Genomic DNA, 14,477 nt, shown 5'->3' with positions numbered 1-14,477 from the left:
TTTTGGTTGGCCCACATAGATTGACTTCTGATCTTAATCTACTTTAAACATACGGCTGATGCTCTGCACTGCAGGGCCAAATGAGTCAGCACAAATTTACAGAGCCATGATTCTGCTTGAAAACAAATCTAATTCAAAATCTTATTTAAACCTTAAAATTAACATTTTGAGATTTAATAAGTAATGAAAAAGATATGGCAAATTGATGAAATCTGGGATTTTGCACTACAAACGTGTGACATTGATGTTTTGGCTTCCATTGAAGCCCACAAGATGCTTTTTGGAACATTGTCAAATCATGCTGAGATACCAGATAACATGGATCATCAGGTTTTGCAAAACCTTGTGGAGTCTGTGCCAGCTTGAGTGGATGCTGTGATGAAAGCAAAAAGGTATTAAACTAGGAGAATGCAATCCTAGGGTATTTTCTAGTAATGATCATTTCAAATTCACATGCGATTCACTATGAAAAAACAATACCAAGACAAAAGTTGGGTACAAGAACATCAACTTTGTTAACATTGAACCTGTCTGCCTGAATGTCTCATTGTCAACGTCAATGTTCATAGTGTGAATTTACAGATAACTCCATGGGATATCAACATCGAAGTGATCATGTGTGTGTTGGATGAACATTAGTCCACTCTGTGGGAGACTAGCTATGGATAGATGATCAAACCATATGTGTGAGCTCAACTGCTTAATGTTCCCCAGTGTGCGCTTATTGAGGTTTGAATCACAGCAAATCCACCAAATCAAATAAAGACACTCACCCACAGAGATGGTACAGGACAACATATACTGTAAATTCTATTAGTTTATAAATGTGTTTCGAACAATAGATATTTATAAATAAGAAAATGACAAAGACGTCAGGTAAGAACTATGAATTGCAGGTTAATGGAAGAAGGTGCTGACCAGGCAGACTGTCCTTAGCTAGGGATTCAGGTCAGAGATACAGCAATGCCTTATTGATTCTCTCTGAAAGGTTTTACCACAGCCTTCCCACATATTTACTGTACAGAATCCAGAGAGTGCAGCTCTTGAAATAAACATGACTGCTTGTGCTTTCTACAAAGATGTGTTTTAGTGCTTGACAAGCACCTTCGTGTATTTATTTACTATCTTTGCTGTCAACTTCTCTACTTCCTGTATACCACTGTGAAAACACTTTGCATCACACTGAATGAAAGGTGCTATTGAATCTTAAATGATATTGACTACATATAGATTTGACAATATGAACACAACAGCACCATCTGCTGGCCAATAAAAACACATATTTACACTATATTCTTGCAGTAAAAATCAAAACCCAAGTATGAACACTTTTAATGTCGTTAATCAATTTAAAAAGAAATCTACATAAAAAAGAAATAAAAAAAGACATTCTAAAATATGCTGAAAGCAAGATAAAAAATTGACGTGCAAAGGTTTGTCCTAAAATAGAAACACTAATTTATTTGAACAAACCTAAACTACTTAAGGTATATTGAATAAAAGTAATATATATATATAAACATGAATAAAAATATACAAAAATAAATTTGGGGAACTAAAATTTGAAAATTCTATGCAAGTGCCATTTACTGCACTCAATTAAAACAAATATTTTCGACAATTCTTCACTCCACACTTGCACTCCATACGGATCCTTTTAATGGGTGATTCTTCAAACCCTGCCCGGCTCAAGTCAATATCCATTTTTGAACTCTCTGCATCTATTGGATCAACTGAAAATATGAAAGACAAGTACTTAAGATAAATAAAACATGCACTGACAACGTTAATTCATGCTGTTAGCAGATTTTTTGTTTTGAAAAGTGTCCACTTTCTAATAACATAATAAAGGGAAGACTTTGTTCATACTTGTCATCTTGTAGTCAAAGGTGAGCTCCTCTCCTGCTTTGATACCTCGTTTTGCAAAGAATGCGATTCTGGGCAGTCGCTCATCCAAGGTTTCAATGAATACATTATACACTTGCAAGTTTGGATCACACTGAGAAATAAAACACCACAGGTAAATATGTATTCATGACATACCTTTTTTGAATGCACATAGCTTTAAATAAAGTTGAACAAATAAAACATACAGTTTTGCGAATTAACATATGACTAGTAGCCTATTTTTACATTAAAAATGATTCATCTTATAAAGCAGTAATGTGAAATGAATGGGTTTACTAAAAATAAACTTGCTTGTGCTGTAAAGCTGTAGCTGTAATTCACTACATCAATCTCTACTTTGGTTCTAAATTTCTTTACAGTATATAAGACAGAGGACAAGAATTCCAGTGCTCACACTGTGGTTGACAAAATGAGAGATGTTTCCATAATGAGCCGCATCGATGGTGTAGACATCATCCACATAGTCTAGATCAAACAGGTAAGTGACACCCTGTTTATCATAAACCATTCCCCTTCTCTCTGCCTCCTCTGTAGTGATGACCTGAAGCAAAACAGCTGACAGCAGGTCAGTGATCAGCATTTAGAGAAAACATTTTCAATAACGGTATAATAATAATAATGATTAAACAATATATATGATATAGAAAATTATGTTAACCTACATTTACACAATCTTCACTGTAACAAAAGATAGGGCGGGACATAATTTGAGTCGCATTTGAAAATGTCCAGTTTTTTTATTTCATGGGGACTTTTACTTGCTTACCTCTCCAAGATACTCCATAACAAAGGCGTTTTTCAATATCCTCTGCAGCGTCCGCACACCCCAGCCTCTCCCATTGGCTGTTTTGAAGATGCACATATCATATTGAATCCCTCTCTGCACAACCCTGTTGCCACATTCTGGCCCACATCTGCAATTGGAGTTACACTCGTAGATCGGCACACCAGGCCTCACTTTCACCTGTTTGCTTTCATTATATGCCCTGCGATGACTTAACAATCCGGGACAGCAGCCCTTCACATGCTGAGAGATACAATCGTCACATTCACAGCCCACTGTCGCCTTGTTTACCTCCACTCCTTGGCCAAACTTATTCTTATTAATGTAGGTGAAGTTCTTAGGAGGTCCATCCAGGTCGACCTCATTACACATGAATATGCGGCCCTTGTGCTTGCAGGTCTGGTTCATGATTTCCTCCCATTTTTTAAGCTTTATGCGTTGCTTGGCCTTCTTAGCAAGAAAAGAGGCAATTGAGGGACTCAAGGACATGGAGTCAAGGGGCTCGTTGGCCTGAAGCAGCGCTGCCCTCATGTCCTGTCTGAACCGGCGCAAGATTTGGGGGCATCTAAGGTTTCTTCGACGTTCCCATGAGTTCTCTGATTCCGAGTAGCCTATCCACTTCACCAGAAAGAACTCTTGAGACTAAATAGAAAATAAATTGGGTACAGTGTCCATATGAAATTAGGACGCCACAAAAGCAGCAGGTGCCACAAATTATGTTACATGTTACAGAGTTGTACAGGTAATTCATAACTAAAGCAATAACTCACCTTATATTTTTTGTAGTTACACAAATACTCCACCTCATAGTCATTGAAGTTTTCTCTTGTCACGCCCAGTTCATTGCATAGTAGCCTCTTTCTGCGGCACAGATATTGAAGGTCTTCCCATGAAAGTTTACAGGAGACCCTGCAATCTGAAATTATACGTAAGGAGCTTCAATATTGTTTTTTTTACGAAAACTAAAGGCTCACACCAGGTAAATACAATAAAAGATGTCATATCAGATAAAGCGCATCTTTTATGCGAACTGATATGTTTAAGGTCGTAAACTGCATGTGTTATGTAGACTTCTCAGCAGTTCACGAGTCCTCTCCTTTATATAAAACTTTCCAGATTATTACTTTAATTAATCATAATCAGTCCACTATTTCACGAAATTACGGGAAAATCTACCTTTTAAATAAGGCGCCATGTTCTCCTCGCCGCTGCCTCCGGAAGAGCGCGCTACGGCATTTGAGTTGCTGATTGGTCGAGGTGTAGCTGGGACACGGGTATTAAGCTCTGATTGGTCGATCCCGCTGACCGCTTGTCGCTCACATTCGGGAGCATAAGATCACAACAGCAACTGGTTTTTCAGAATGCAAGTTCGGAAAGTTATTTTTATTTTATTTTTTATTTTATTAGGAAAATATCACATACATAATCAACTGATGGTAATATTTAACATAATTATATTTATTTAAAAAATGATAATCCACAAAGGAAAATAACAGCAAGATTCATTTTTCCAATGCAAAATTGTTTCATTTATGCATTGTGTGTAGCATCCACAGTTAAACAACTATATTGTTAGTATTATGGCATTATGTTAGAAAACAGTAATAAATTATGGTTCTTTAGTCATTTAATAAAAAAATATTTTACAATAGCGCTACGAAAAGAGGATTACGTGTTGTTTGTATATGGCCTTGGTGTGACCATGTTCAAACATAGTATTTAAGCAACACTTAAAATGTGTTTAATATCTTGGGCTTCAGGGGAGTCACAGGCATATAAAATGCTATAATATCATCAATTGACTAAAAGAGTATTAAATAGCATACATCTTTTCTGCTATACAACAGTAACATCAACATTGTCGATATGGTTAATATCAGCCATCACAGTTATGGTTGGCAACTCCATTCTTGCGGAGTCTTCAGGTGGTTTAGTATGTACTTTATCATTATTGGCTTCAGTTTGTGGTGTGTGTTGTAAAGGGAAGGAAAATGGGAAGTAGTCAAGTGGGGCATGCTCAATTTTACAGAGACTGTCTTCACTGTCGCTGTTGTACCCAATGTTAGAATGGCTCATCTGATCCTCCTGACAGGAGAGCTGCACAGCACATGATAGCTGTTCTTCTGTCTGAATCGCTTTCTCACTGAAAACTCTCATGACATCATCTTCTATTTCATCACTCTCCTCATGACATGGTTCAACTTTCCGGAACGAGTGATGTGCAAAGAGGCTGATGCAGAACATCTCCACGGTAATGGAATAGTGGTAAATTACTTTAAAAAAAAGAGAGAGAAATTATTGTTTTTTTAAAGTAAAGCTTCAATGTGCAGGATCCAAGAAATATGTCTGTACTTCTTACATTGAGAGCGAAAGAGGTCAGAGAATGGAGGTGAGCAGGGAATAATGTTCAGTGCACCCATGGTCTCCAAAATTCCACTCTGTAATCCACAAAGGACCAAGATAACAATGATGCAAATGAATTTGGCTCGAATGCTGTATCCAGACAACGCCCTTTTGGTGGCTTTGTAAAACAGCAGATAGCCATAGAAGGATAGAAATGTAGAAACAGCAATGATGGCATTGACATATGTGTTGGGGTTGACTGAATCCACCTATGAAAAACAAATTTTGTCAGACTCGCAGTTTCATATAATATGGTTAAGACAATAATGTGTTGGTCAGTATCCCATTGTTGCATTGGATCTCATTGTTTAAGACAACTTTTGTTACTTAATGTTCCTTGTACCTACTCCTCAGAAATGAACACAGAACATTTACATTTTAGGCATTTAGCAAAAACTCACATCCCCATAATCATACTTTTCATCTGTCCAGAGAACAAGAGTTAGGGAAAACAGGAGTGTTCTGACCACAGACAGCTGAAGTACCGCAGCCATCATCCAGCGCACACTGGTCCTGAACGATGTTATAATGTTACATATCAGAAAGAATAAGACGTCCCAATTATAATATAACTATTTGGTTATTTCAACATCTATGATCTGTGAGTAATAGTAACTTTAGAACATCTGTAAAGCGTATTTAAATTGTGAAGTATTGTGAAGTACCTGTTGATATTGAAGAGTGGAAGGCAGCAGCAGCAGCAACAGGGAAAGGGGTTTGGAGACACCTGCTCCCCTGCTAGTACCGCCAGCATGCGTGCCTTGCCTCCGAAGAAGTCCTGGATTAGAACCATGAACTTCAACAGCGTAATGGAGTGGTATCTGAAAAGAAACAGAACACATTCTAAATAGATGTGAATGTTGTCATTTAGGATCAATATTCTGCAATTCTTTTATAATAGTGGAGGTCAGAAGTCACTCACAGAGAAGCAATGAAATTGCATAGAGATGAGGAACGTGGAACGTACAACGAAACGATAGATGTCATCCCAAAGACCTGTCAAAGAACAGAATGTTACCAAAGGCAAAATATAAATATAAATTAAAAAGTTTATTGGCATGTCGTGGGTATTCCTTTACCGGGTATATTCCCAGGATCCACAGGCTGAGACGTCTGCGCCGTGTAGAAGAAACGTGACGCACAAAGAAGCCGATCTCCTCCAAGAAAAGTGCAAGCAGCAACACAGCAAACACAGCAGGAAGGAGGAACAGCCAAAGATCATTTTTGATCACTACAGTAGATAAAACTATATAAGTACCCAAACATTTGACCAAAGTCAGATAACATAAGAAGCACTCTAATAGATATAATCTGGTTTCATATATCTAGACTTCTCATTGTTGTTACCTTTAAAGAATTCCGATGACAGTGGGATCCCACCCCCCATGAAAGTACAGTTGCGCGCCATGCTGCTTATTGTTCCGAGAAGTCCCACTAAACTCAAGCGGTGTGAGAACCCTCAGGTGCTGATGGAACAAAATGACTTAAACAGGCTTGAATACCTGCCTGTCATATTATGAGCAAAACCGGGATGACATTAAAGTAGCAGACGTAGGAAAATAGCCAAAAGATATTAAAAAGTAACAACAAAAATCTATATCAAGGTGGCTTCCTATTGTCTAACGGATGTCTTCCCAAGCTTACATATTAATGATTGACTTAAACAGGCAGGTAAAGGCCAAATTCCACAGTCCAGCATGTCTAGACAACCTCTCACAACCTAAATGTAGACATGACTATTACATTTATGAAAAAACAAAAATGGAAAAGTTCTACAAATGTCAATACAGTGCGTAATAAATGTACTCAAATCAGTAACTGATTAAAATATGGTATAATATACTTTATAATATAAAATACATTACACACATGTCTTTTTATTACAATAATTACAACAATTATTTTTATACTAAAAGTATTTTCACAATTCGACATAGAGCCATTAGGGCCTTTTATTCTAAAAAATAATAATGACGGGGTTGTCGTTGGATGGGCGTACCCGGAAGTTTACGAAAGAAACGCGTGGACTTTGTAAACAAATGTGAATTAATATTTACGTTGAACAAATAGCAATTTGTGAAAAAAGGATGTAACGCTGCGTTTTCAGTACGTATCTTTGTTGTTTTTAATAGCCTGAAGTCAACTTATGAACGCTTCCAAACTTAGTTAAAAAGCAGGTAAGTCATCTCCGATCGTCAAAGTTGTCCACACAATCACAATAAAATAAATGACTTAAACCATATTATTGTATTCTACAGCGGTGTCTGTGCTTGTCATTAAATCGATGGAGGCGCAGAATGACATGGAAGTGGTTCGTGAGACACAGTCTGACGGACCGGGAGCAGATGTGCAATCCCAGACTCTCTCTTTTTCAGAGGTGTACCGCAGGATTCAAGCAGGGGAGCAGGTTCCAGGACTTCACCAGCCGGAAATCAAACCATGCCATGAAATGCCCACCGTTTCCCAGATGCCTCGAATGCTAAAACCATGGGAGAAATGATGGGTGTTGACGAATTTTAAGAGATAAGACTGGTCCATATGGTTCTGCTTCGCACGAGTCGTAAACGACTGCTGCCCATGACTGTACTAGGACAACAAAATAAAATAAAGTGCGTGAATATGTATGCATTTAATCCTAAGGAAGTGTGATACAAAAGAATATGATTGATAATAGTTAAACAATGGGAAACAAATTATCGTTGATCTGAACTTTATGACAACTGCTTCCCTGTTGCTTCACGTCTGTGTGAAACAAACATGCAAAAAAGGGAAGTTCACATGCTTACAGTCTCATAGCGTATGAGAGGAAGTGAACATCCCTTGTTGCTCAACTTGCAATCAAATGTGCTGTTCAGAAACAAAGACACAGCAAAACCATACCTGGGGCCTCATTTATCAACAATGCGTGGGCACAGATATGTGCGTAAGAAAACATTGACGCAAAGTGTTGTATTTACCAATTTGTACTTGTACGTTGAATTGTGTGTAAATATAAGCACACCTCTGAGCATGCTTACGCAGAGAATTTGGTAGAATGGTGATACTACAAAAAAAGTGTCAAGGTGTGTTTTTTTTGCAAATACTCGTTTAGTAATTTTATAGTTCGAGGTTCACATTTGCGTGTGAAACGCTTTAAAAGACAAATGGGAAATCATTTGAAGTGTAGTTAGTGTCATCTCGCTTTGCTGGATGATTTGGCAGACCTTCTTTTATTGAGAGGACTATGTGAAGACACATTTAACAGAACATTATATAAAAAAATGAATTGAAGAAAAAAACAAACTAATTGAAAAAGAGGTTTAGCCATTAACCATTATTATAAAATTATATAAATAAAAAATCTAAACAACGTTTCTATTACTACATCGTTTTACCAAATCATTATTAGTTTAATTTAGGCTATGGAAAATACATCTCCTATAATTAAAAGTAAAATTAACAATAAAACCCAAATTGAGTAAACCATGCATTGCGCACAAAATGTAATTTCAAAAGGCCTGTTCGACTTGATTTTTTTTGTACTTACACACGTTCTAAATTTCATTTGTAAGACAAAATACTTAACCTTTTCTTTGCACTTTGATGAGGCCTCAGGTACTTTGGAGGACTTGATTTATCCTGCCTGTTTCTTACGAAGCTTACTTTTTAGTGATAGGTAGTCTCTGTATTTGTTTTGTGCTGATTGTGACCGCAAATCTGCAGGATTGTTTTCAAGGATTTAAGAACTTGTAAATTGTAATAAATGCATAAAAAAAATGAAAGAACAGACCTGGGAGTGTCAGGGAACTTACAATTTTGTGTACATTCGTGGAAATGATGTGGCCTCAAAGGAATAGTTCACCCACAAAATGGCCTCCATTGAATTTCCATAGTAGGAATAAAAATGACTATGGTCAAGTCAGTGGGGGACCATTTTTCGGCAAACTATTCCATTGACAAGTATTACATTATGTACCCATAGTCATGGGTAAGCTAGACTGACCTTTAGTGAATGTGTTTGATTGTCAAACTGCATTCAAGAAACATTAATTTCAGCTCAATGGACTGCTTTTTACAGTCTTTGATAAGCACTTTATTTTTCATTCACAAAAATAATGTTATGATGGTCAATAAAAAATGAAATTCAAGGTATAGAACATCCCTGAATAAAAGACATTCAAAAGTCTGAAGTCCAAGACAATGGACCAAAGGCAAGTGCAGTAGAACACCAGAATTCAGCCAATACGTGCATTTAAGTGTCTCAAGGGTGGAATTTAAAAAACAGGCACCCCTTAACTGGTCAAAACTCTTCCGGTTCACCAGACTCATTCTCTGGCATAACAAAACCTTCCTGTTGACAGAAAGAGGAAATAACAGAACTGAGCTTATTAGAGGAATGTTTACTTAAGATGCAATTTTAAACATTTTGAAATACACTTACATCTGTTGCGTACAAAATCTCCACAATTTTTTGCAGTGTTGGGTCACTCTCACCCTCCTTCTCTTGGCAGATGAGCTCAATGTTTCGCAGTTTACCAAAGTAGAAATCTCGTTCCTTCTCCATGTCTGCAATAGTGGCCTTTAAGTCATTTATCTGCTCACATGGGAATATTAAAACAGTATGGTTAAAACTTTTGGAAGCAAATGGCAGAATGAGAAACCTAACAGAATATATTTTTTACTAAAAAGCACAATCTAATCATAACAATTGCATTTATTCCGAGGCTTATTTTGAACCAATTCAACAGTAAATAGTGTTTTCTTTCTTGTAAGGTCTTACCATCTGAGTAAGTGCTCCCTTGTCTTCATCGCCCCCACCAGTTCCTGTCGCCCGCGTTGCAGCTGGAACAGTCTTTGCTGCAGTCTTGGTTGCTGCGGCTGAACGCTGTGGAGCTAAAGATAAACATAATGATATCCATCATCTAATGCAGTGAGGGAAATCCCCTGCCGATTGCCTCTTTACAAAGAAATTAAGGGTCTAAAATTTTTATGGTAGGTTTATTTTAACTGATAGACAGAATGTAAAAAAATCAGGGGAAAATGTTATGTAAAGGTTATAAATTGATTTGCATTTCAGTCAGTGAAATTAGTATTTGATCCCTGAGCAAAACATTAAAATTTGTGGAGAAAAAGAGGAAAAGCAAAGAGGTCAGATATTTCTGATAGTTGGTCACCAGCTTTGCACATGTGTCAGGATACATCCTAGTACACTCTTCTGTAAATCTTTAAGGTTTCTTGGCTGTGGATCAGCAAATTGCCTCCTTCACAGATGTTCTGTAGGACAAGGGTCGAGAGGCTGGCTTTGACATCTCTTTAAGGAGAAGCACATTAAACATGAGATCATGAAAATGACATTTCATGCAGTGTGTAATGTTGCCGTGTTTGAAAGAAAGCAGTCTGCCAAGTTGTAAATCCGAATGTGAATGAATAACAAAGTTATTGGCTTGGAAAAAAGGGAGTCGAATCATGCAAACGAGTTGTCCCTAGTCCCATTCGCGAACCGCCGTGGATTTACTTCACTACATATAGTACCCGCCCCGTTTTGCTAGGACTTTACGCACAAACCTCACTCCTCTCCCCCAAACACTGTAGCTTGTGAGCCTCATTTGCGGTAGACCAATAACAGCAGACTAGTCAATCTGACCAATAAGATCAATTAGGCTAGCGGAAAGGTGGGGATGAGACAGAATAGCGGAATGAATCATTTGAGAGTCAGTCAAGAAGTAAGGTAAGAATAAGTGTTTTTACGTTTCTATCAACATAATCTTGTTGGACATTCCATAAACCAAAGTAGGACCTTAAAAATCCCTAGTTATGTACTCTTTAAGCAATATGTTTTGGGTCTTGTTCATGTTAAAGGCACATCCACAACACATCTTCAGTGATCTAGTTAAGGGAGGAGGTTCTTGTCCAATATTTTACGTTACATAGAACTGTCCTTCAGCCCCTCAATGCGGTGAAGTCATCCTGCACCCGTAGCAGAGAAAAAGCCCTAAAGCATTATGTATCCAACACTGTGCTTCTCTGTAGGGATGGTGTTCTTGGGGTCATAGTCAGCAATTCTTTCCCTCCAAAAACAGGAGTCAATTTTGTTCTCATAGCACTTTCTCCAAAGACTTTTCTTAATCATTTCGATGGTCATTGTCAAACTTCCGACAAGCATTCTTGGGCAGGAGGACCTTGCGGGTGCTTCAGGATTTCAATCTATTGTGGCATAGCGTGTTACCAATGGTCCCAACTGTCTTAAAATCATTAACAATCTTCTTCCATGTAGTTCTGGGCTGATCTTTAACCTTTCTCATGACCATCTTTACCTTGCAGGGAACTCCAGACCAAGGGCATTTGAAAGTTATTTAGTATTTCTTCTATTTCAACATAATGGAAACCAACAGTTGTCTCCTTCTCACCAAGCTTCTGTCTGTTGCCTATTCAAGGTTTGTGCATGTTTTCAATCTTGTCCCTGACATCCTTTGAAACCCATTTGGTCTTGACCATTGTGGTGGAGAGTTTGAAATGGAAGATACAGATTCTGTTGGCGGGCATCTTTTATAAACATAAATTGATCTTAGATTACTTTCTTAAAGTGACAGGACTAATCTGTTGTCCATATAGGCACATAACCAATCTGTGGAGCCAGAATTCTTCCTGGTTGATAAGGGATCAAATATTAATTTCACTGACTGAAATGTAAATCAATATATAACCTTTATATACGTTGGTTGATATTCGGTTTCTATCAGTAAAAATAAACCTTTTATGAAAATGATAGACCCTTCATTTCTTTGTAAGCAGGCAAATTTACAAAATCAGCAGGGGATCAAATTATTATTTCCCTCACTGTACATACTTAACTATATATCAAATCCAACCTTAAAATGAATTCATGATAAGAATCTAACCAATGTGACAGGTTCCTAATCCCAAAGTTGTGAGAAGCCCAAGCCTAGGGATGACCGTTGTGCTTAAATGTGCAACATTTTTATGTCATAACACATATTTTACTTTAAAATACCAGAAAAAAAGGACCATAGGCAAAACAAAATGTGGAGAGGTGAACAGGAAGTGTGATCTAGATTTAATTAAGCAAACTGGCAGCTCTGAACATCTTACCAACTGGGGCCACTGGTTTGACTGGTGGTGTGCTGCCTGTGTCTGAAGTAAACAAAAAATCCATGCACACACAAACTGAGATGCCACTCTTACGTGTGAAAACAGTTGACCCACTGGGTCACACCCACATATTTCGGGTTTATAATCCATAACAGCTGCAAGTGTCATGCACCTGTTAGTTTAAGCAATGGGGGAACTAGCTTTGACAATTACACCAATATACTTCTAGTCTGAAAACGAGAATGATTTATATGTATATGATATAATATAATATAATATATATATATGTATGTGTGTGTATATAAATGTATATAACGTACTTACTTTTTTATTAAAAATGGGTTTTATATTACATATTATAGATCAAATTGGCCGTGAGAAATGACCAAGACAAATAAGGCTGATGTTCCACATGAAAAAAATGCTGTGGTATACTTTACTAGTATTTACTATAATAAAGTGTAGCATATTATAGCAATTACTTCACTTTTTAATCTATAATATATTTTTTTGTTAAATTAACTATAGTAAATTGATACATTATAATAAATACAGTTGAACACCTTACTATTATAAGGTGGTACAGTGTATGATAGTAAATACTAAAGTATACTTCATTATTTTTATGTGTTCACTGTTCTCACCTGAGCTGACTTTCCTTGCCTTGTTAACTGGTGCTGCTGCTGGACTCTGATTGGTTGCCGTTTCTTGTCCCTGTCGAGCCGCCACTGGATCATATTCTTTTCCATCATAGTTTGCATCAAAGAATTTCTTAAACCACTGCACAAACTCAAAGTTATCCTGAAACTTGCCCTTCACAAGCTTGTCAACAGGGATAATCTGCACAGAGATGAAAAATGCTTGAGAATAACAAGCATACTGATATATATGTAATGTTATTGTAGTAAAGCAGAAAACATTGCTTTACATACTTTACTAACTCCCATCTTTTTGAAGGAACCTTGAAGAAGTTTAAAGTTATGGATGTATTCGTGCTCTAGTTTGGCCTGGAATTTGACTTTCTTCAATGGAATACATGATGGGAACACCATGTCCATGAATTGACAGTAAGCAGAGCCTTAAAAAACAAAACCAGTAGAGTCAAAACAGTTATCATCTATTTGAGTACTGTACTTTCTTTCTTTATCTATCATCTCATTCTGATAACTGCTGACCTAGATATCGACAAATTTAGCATGCAAATGACAGTCATATCAATGCTACCCATCACAAACCTTTTTTAAATGCAAGCTAGTGATGCTCGAGTGTAAAATGAAGGGGCAAGACAGCTGGTCACTGACCTGAGCACAGTTGCTCGATCTTGGCATGGCTCATCTGCAAGGACTCGTTTATCCATGTGAGCATGTCATGGCGGCTGAGATTGTCACTTGTCACTGATGTCGAAAACACGTTTACGGCCATGGATAAGGCAAAACAGGTTATCTGACACTGAAGAAGATCCCTTTGACCAAAGTGACTGTAGGGAGATGCCATGTTAAAAGGTTAAGTTAAACCTCATTTCCTTAAACAGACATTCACACCCACAAACATACTGTTGCATATCTACTTCCTATTAGAGTCCCTACGATTTGTTTAAATGACTGTATTTTAATATTCATCATAGAGCTCACATTGCCTCAGATTTAATTTACATATCAAAAACGATCTTTCCTTTTAAGTTTGACTTTTGCGTAACTTCTTAAGTTTCGACTAAACGCTGTGCTTTAAGGACAATTAAGTTTTCAACTGCTTATCAAAGTTATACATCATTTTAATACAGACGGTTATTGTTTTTAACGCTGTCTTTAAGTCAAACCGAAGTTGGAAAACGTTCGCAATTTAAAGATACATCATAACATCAAACGATTATAATCCTGAAAGTGACCAAGAACTGCAATCAAACACTTTTTTCTACTGTTTGATCTTGAACTTTACACATTAAATCATTGTCTTTAGCTTACGTTTGGTTCAGAAAGTCCAAACTATGGTGGATGTGTCAGTGAACCGTGCAGCAGTTTCACCGTCGTGTGTGTGGTTCGGAAAGTGCCGCTTCTGCACTCGGCAGCAGGCTGCTGGACAACTGGAGGTTCACGAACTAATCACAGATGTCAAAATAAAAGTCAGTATCAAGCGTTGAAATAGATACAAAGCTACGTAGTCTGAACTGTCAAAATAAAAGTCACCATCTGGTAGTTGTATGAAATAAAGATTTAATGGAAAGCATAACGATTTAATGGCGTCACATTTTGTAATTATATTAAGAGGTACGTCTGGCGTTATTTCTTTTTTTCTT

The 14,477-nt window shown here is 37.2% G+C and overlaps 3 protein-coding genes and 1 long non-coding RNA gene across 6 annotated transcripts; 1 reads left to right on the top strand and 3 right to left on the bottom strand.

Moving 5' to 3' along the window:
* Positions 1–861: 861 nt before the first annotated feature.
* suv39h1a (SUV39H1 histone lysine methyltransferase a) lies at positions 862–3,914 on the bottom strand. Its single transcript, XM_056773346.1, has 6 exons — positions 3,869–3,914; positions 3,463–3,608; positions 2,675–3,334; positions 2,303–2,449; positions 1,870–1,999; positions 862–1,733 (listed from the first exon to the last, which is right to left on the bottom strand). The coding sequence occupies exons 1-6, from the start codon at positions 3,885–3,887 to the stop codon at positions 1,600–1,602; spliced, it is 1,236 nt and encodes a 411-aa protein (XP_056629324.1). The 5' UTR covers positions 3,888–3,914; the 3' UTR covers positions 862–1,599.
* Positions 3,915–4,193: 279 nt separating this feature from the next.
* Positions 4,194–6,723, bottom strand: si:dkey-16n15.6 (organic solute transporter subunit alpha). Of its 2 annotated transcripts, none has more exons than XM_056773343.1 (7): positions 6,443–6,723; positions 6,175–6,326; positions 6,018–6,091; positions 5,761–5,916; positions 5,497–5,608; positions 5,052–5,304; positions 4,194–4,965 (listed from the first exon to the last, which is right to left on the bottom strand). In XM_056773343.1, the coding sequence occupies exons 1-7, from the start codon at positions 6,501–6,503 to the stop codon at positions 4,529–4,531; spliced, it is 1,245 nt and encodes a 414-aa protein (XP_056629321.1). In that variant the 5' UTR covers positions 6,504–6,723; the 3' UTR covers positions 4,194–4,528. The 2 variants fall into 2 exon arrangements, with proteins under 2 accessions (XP_056629321.1, XP_056629323.1); XM_056773345.1 differs by having other exon boundaries at positions 6,063–6,091.
* Positions 6,724–6,975: 252 nt separating this feature from the next.
* LOC130440336 (uncharacterized) lies at positions 6,976–8,107 on the top strand. The gene is made up of 2 exons (XR_008909534.1): positions 6,976–7,272; positions 7,354–8,107. It is a non-coding gene; the product is annotated as an uncharacterized LOC130440336 (long non-coding RNA).
* A 1,023-nt stretch (positions 8,108–9,130) lies between these two features.
* mapre1a (microtubule-associated protein, RP/EB family, member 1a) lies at positions 9,131–14,278 on the bottom strand. 2 transcript variants are annotated; one of them, XM_056773376.1, is made up of 8 exons: positions 14,146–14,278; positions 13,486–13,661; positions 13,117–13,262; positions 12,829–13,024; positions 12,185–12,226; positions 9,855–9,967; positions 9,516–9,668; positions 9,131–9,425 (listed from the first exon to the last, which is right to left on the bottom strand). In XM_056773376.1, exons 2-8 carry the CDS (start codon positions 13,604–13,606, stop codon positions 9,375–9,377), a joined length of 822 nt encoding a protein of 273 aa, XP_056629354.1. In that variant the 5' UTR covers positions 13,607–13,661; positions 14,146–14,278; the 3' UTR covers positions 9,131–9,374. The 2 variants fall into 2 exon arrangements, with proteins under 2 accessions (XP_056629354.1, XP_056629353.1); XM_056773375.1 differs by lacking the exon at positions 12,185–12,226.
* Positions 14,279–14,477: the final 199 nt, after the last annotated feature.

The sequence above is a fragment of the Triplophysa dalaica genome, chromosome 18, assembly GCF_015846415.1.
Source record: "Triplophysa dalaica isolate WHDGS20190420 chromosome 18, ASM1584641v1, whole genome shotgun sequence".
Lineage (NCBI taxonomy): Eukaryota > Metazoa > Chordata > Actinopteri > Cypriniformes > Nemacheilidae > Triplophysa > Triplophysa dalaica.
This window is presented reverse-complemented; position numbering and strand designations above follow the sequence as displayed.

What these genes read in the sequence shown, in the direction of transcription:
- suv39h1a (XM_056773346.1), bottom strand. An exon ending in TTATGGAGTATCTTGGAGAG is followed by an intron (nt 2,450 to 2,674) that starts GTAAGCAAGTAA and finishes GTTTTGCTTCAG; the next exon opens with GTCATCACTACAGAGGAGGC. An exon ending in CTCATTTTGTCAACCACAGT is followed by an intron (nt 2,000 to 2,302) that starts GTGAGCACTGGA and finishes TTTATTTCTCAG; the next exon opens with TGTGATCCAAACTTGCAAGT.
- si:dkey-16n15.6 (XM_056773343.1), bottom strand. Translation starts at nt 6,503, where the DNA reads ATGGCGCGCAACTGTACTTTCATGGGGGGTGGGATCCCACTGTCATCG. An exon ending in TGCAATTTCATTGCTTCTCT is followed by an intron (nt 5,917 to 6,017) that starts GTGAGTGACTTC and finishes GTTTCTTTTCAG; the next exon opens with ATACCACTCCATTACGCTGT. An exon ending in CCACTCTTCAATATCAACAG is followed by an intron (nt 5,609 to 5,760) that starts GTACTTCACAAT and finishes AACATCGTTCAG; the next exon opens with GACCAGTGTGCGCTGGATGA.
- mapre1a (XM_056773376.1), bottom strand. Translation starts at nt 13,606, where the DNA reads ATGGCCGTAAACGTGTTTTCGACATCAGTGACAAGTGACAATCTCAGC. An exon ending in GGCAAGGAAAGTCAGCTCAG is followed by an intron (nt 12,227 to 12,828) that starts GTGAGAACAGTG and finishes TGTTTACTTCAG; the next exon opens with ACACAGGCAGCACACCACCA. An exon ending in AGATTTTGTACGCAACAGAT is followed by an intron (nt 9,426 to 9,515) that starts GTAAGTGTATTT and finishes TTCTGTCAACAG; the next exon opens with GAAGGTTTTGTTATGCCAGA.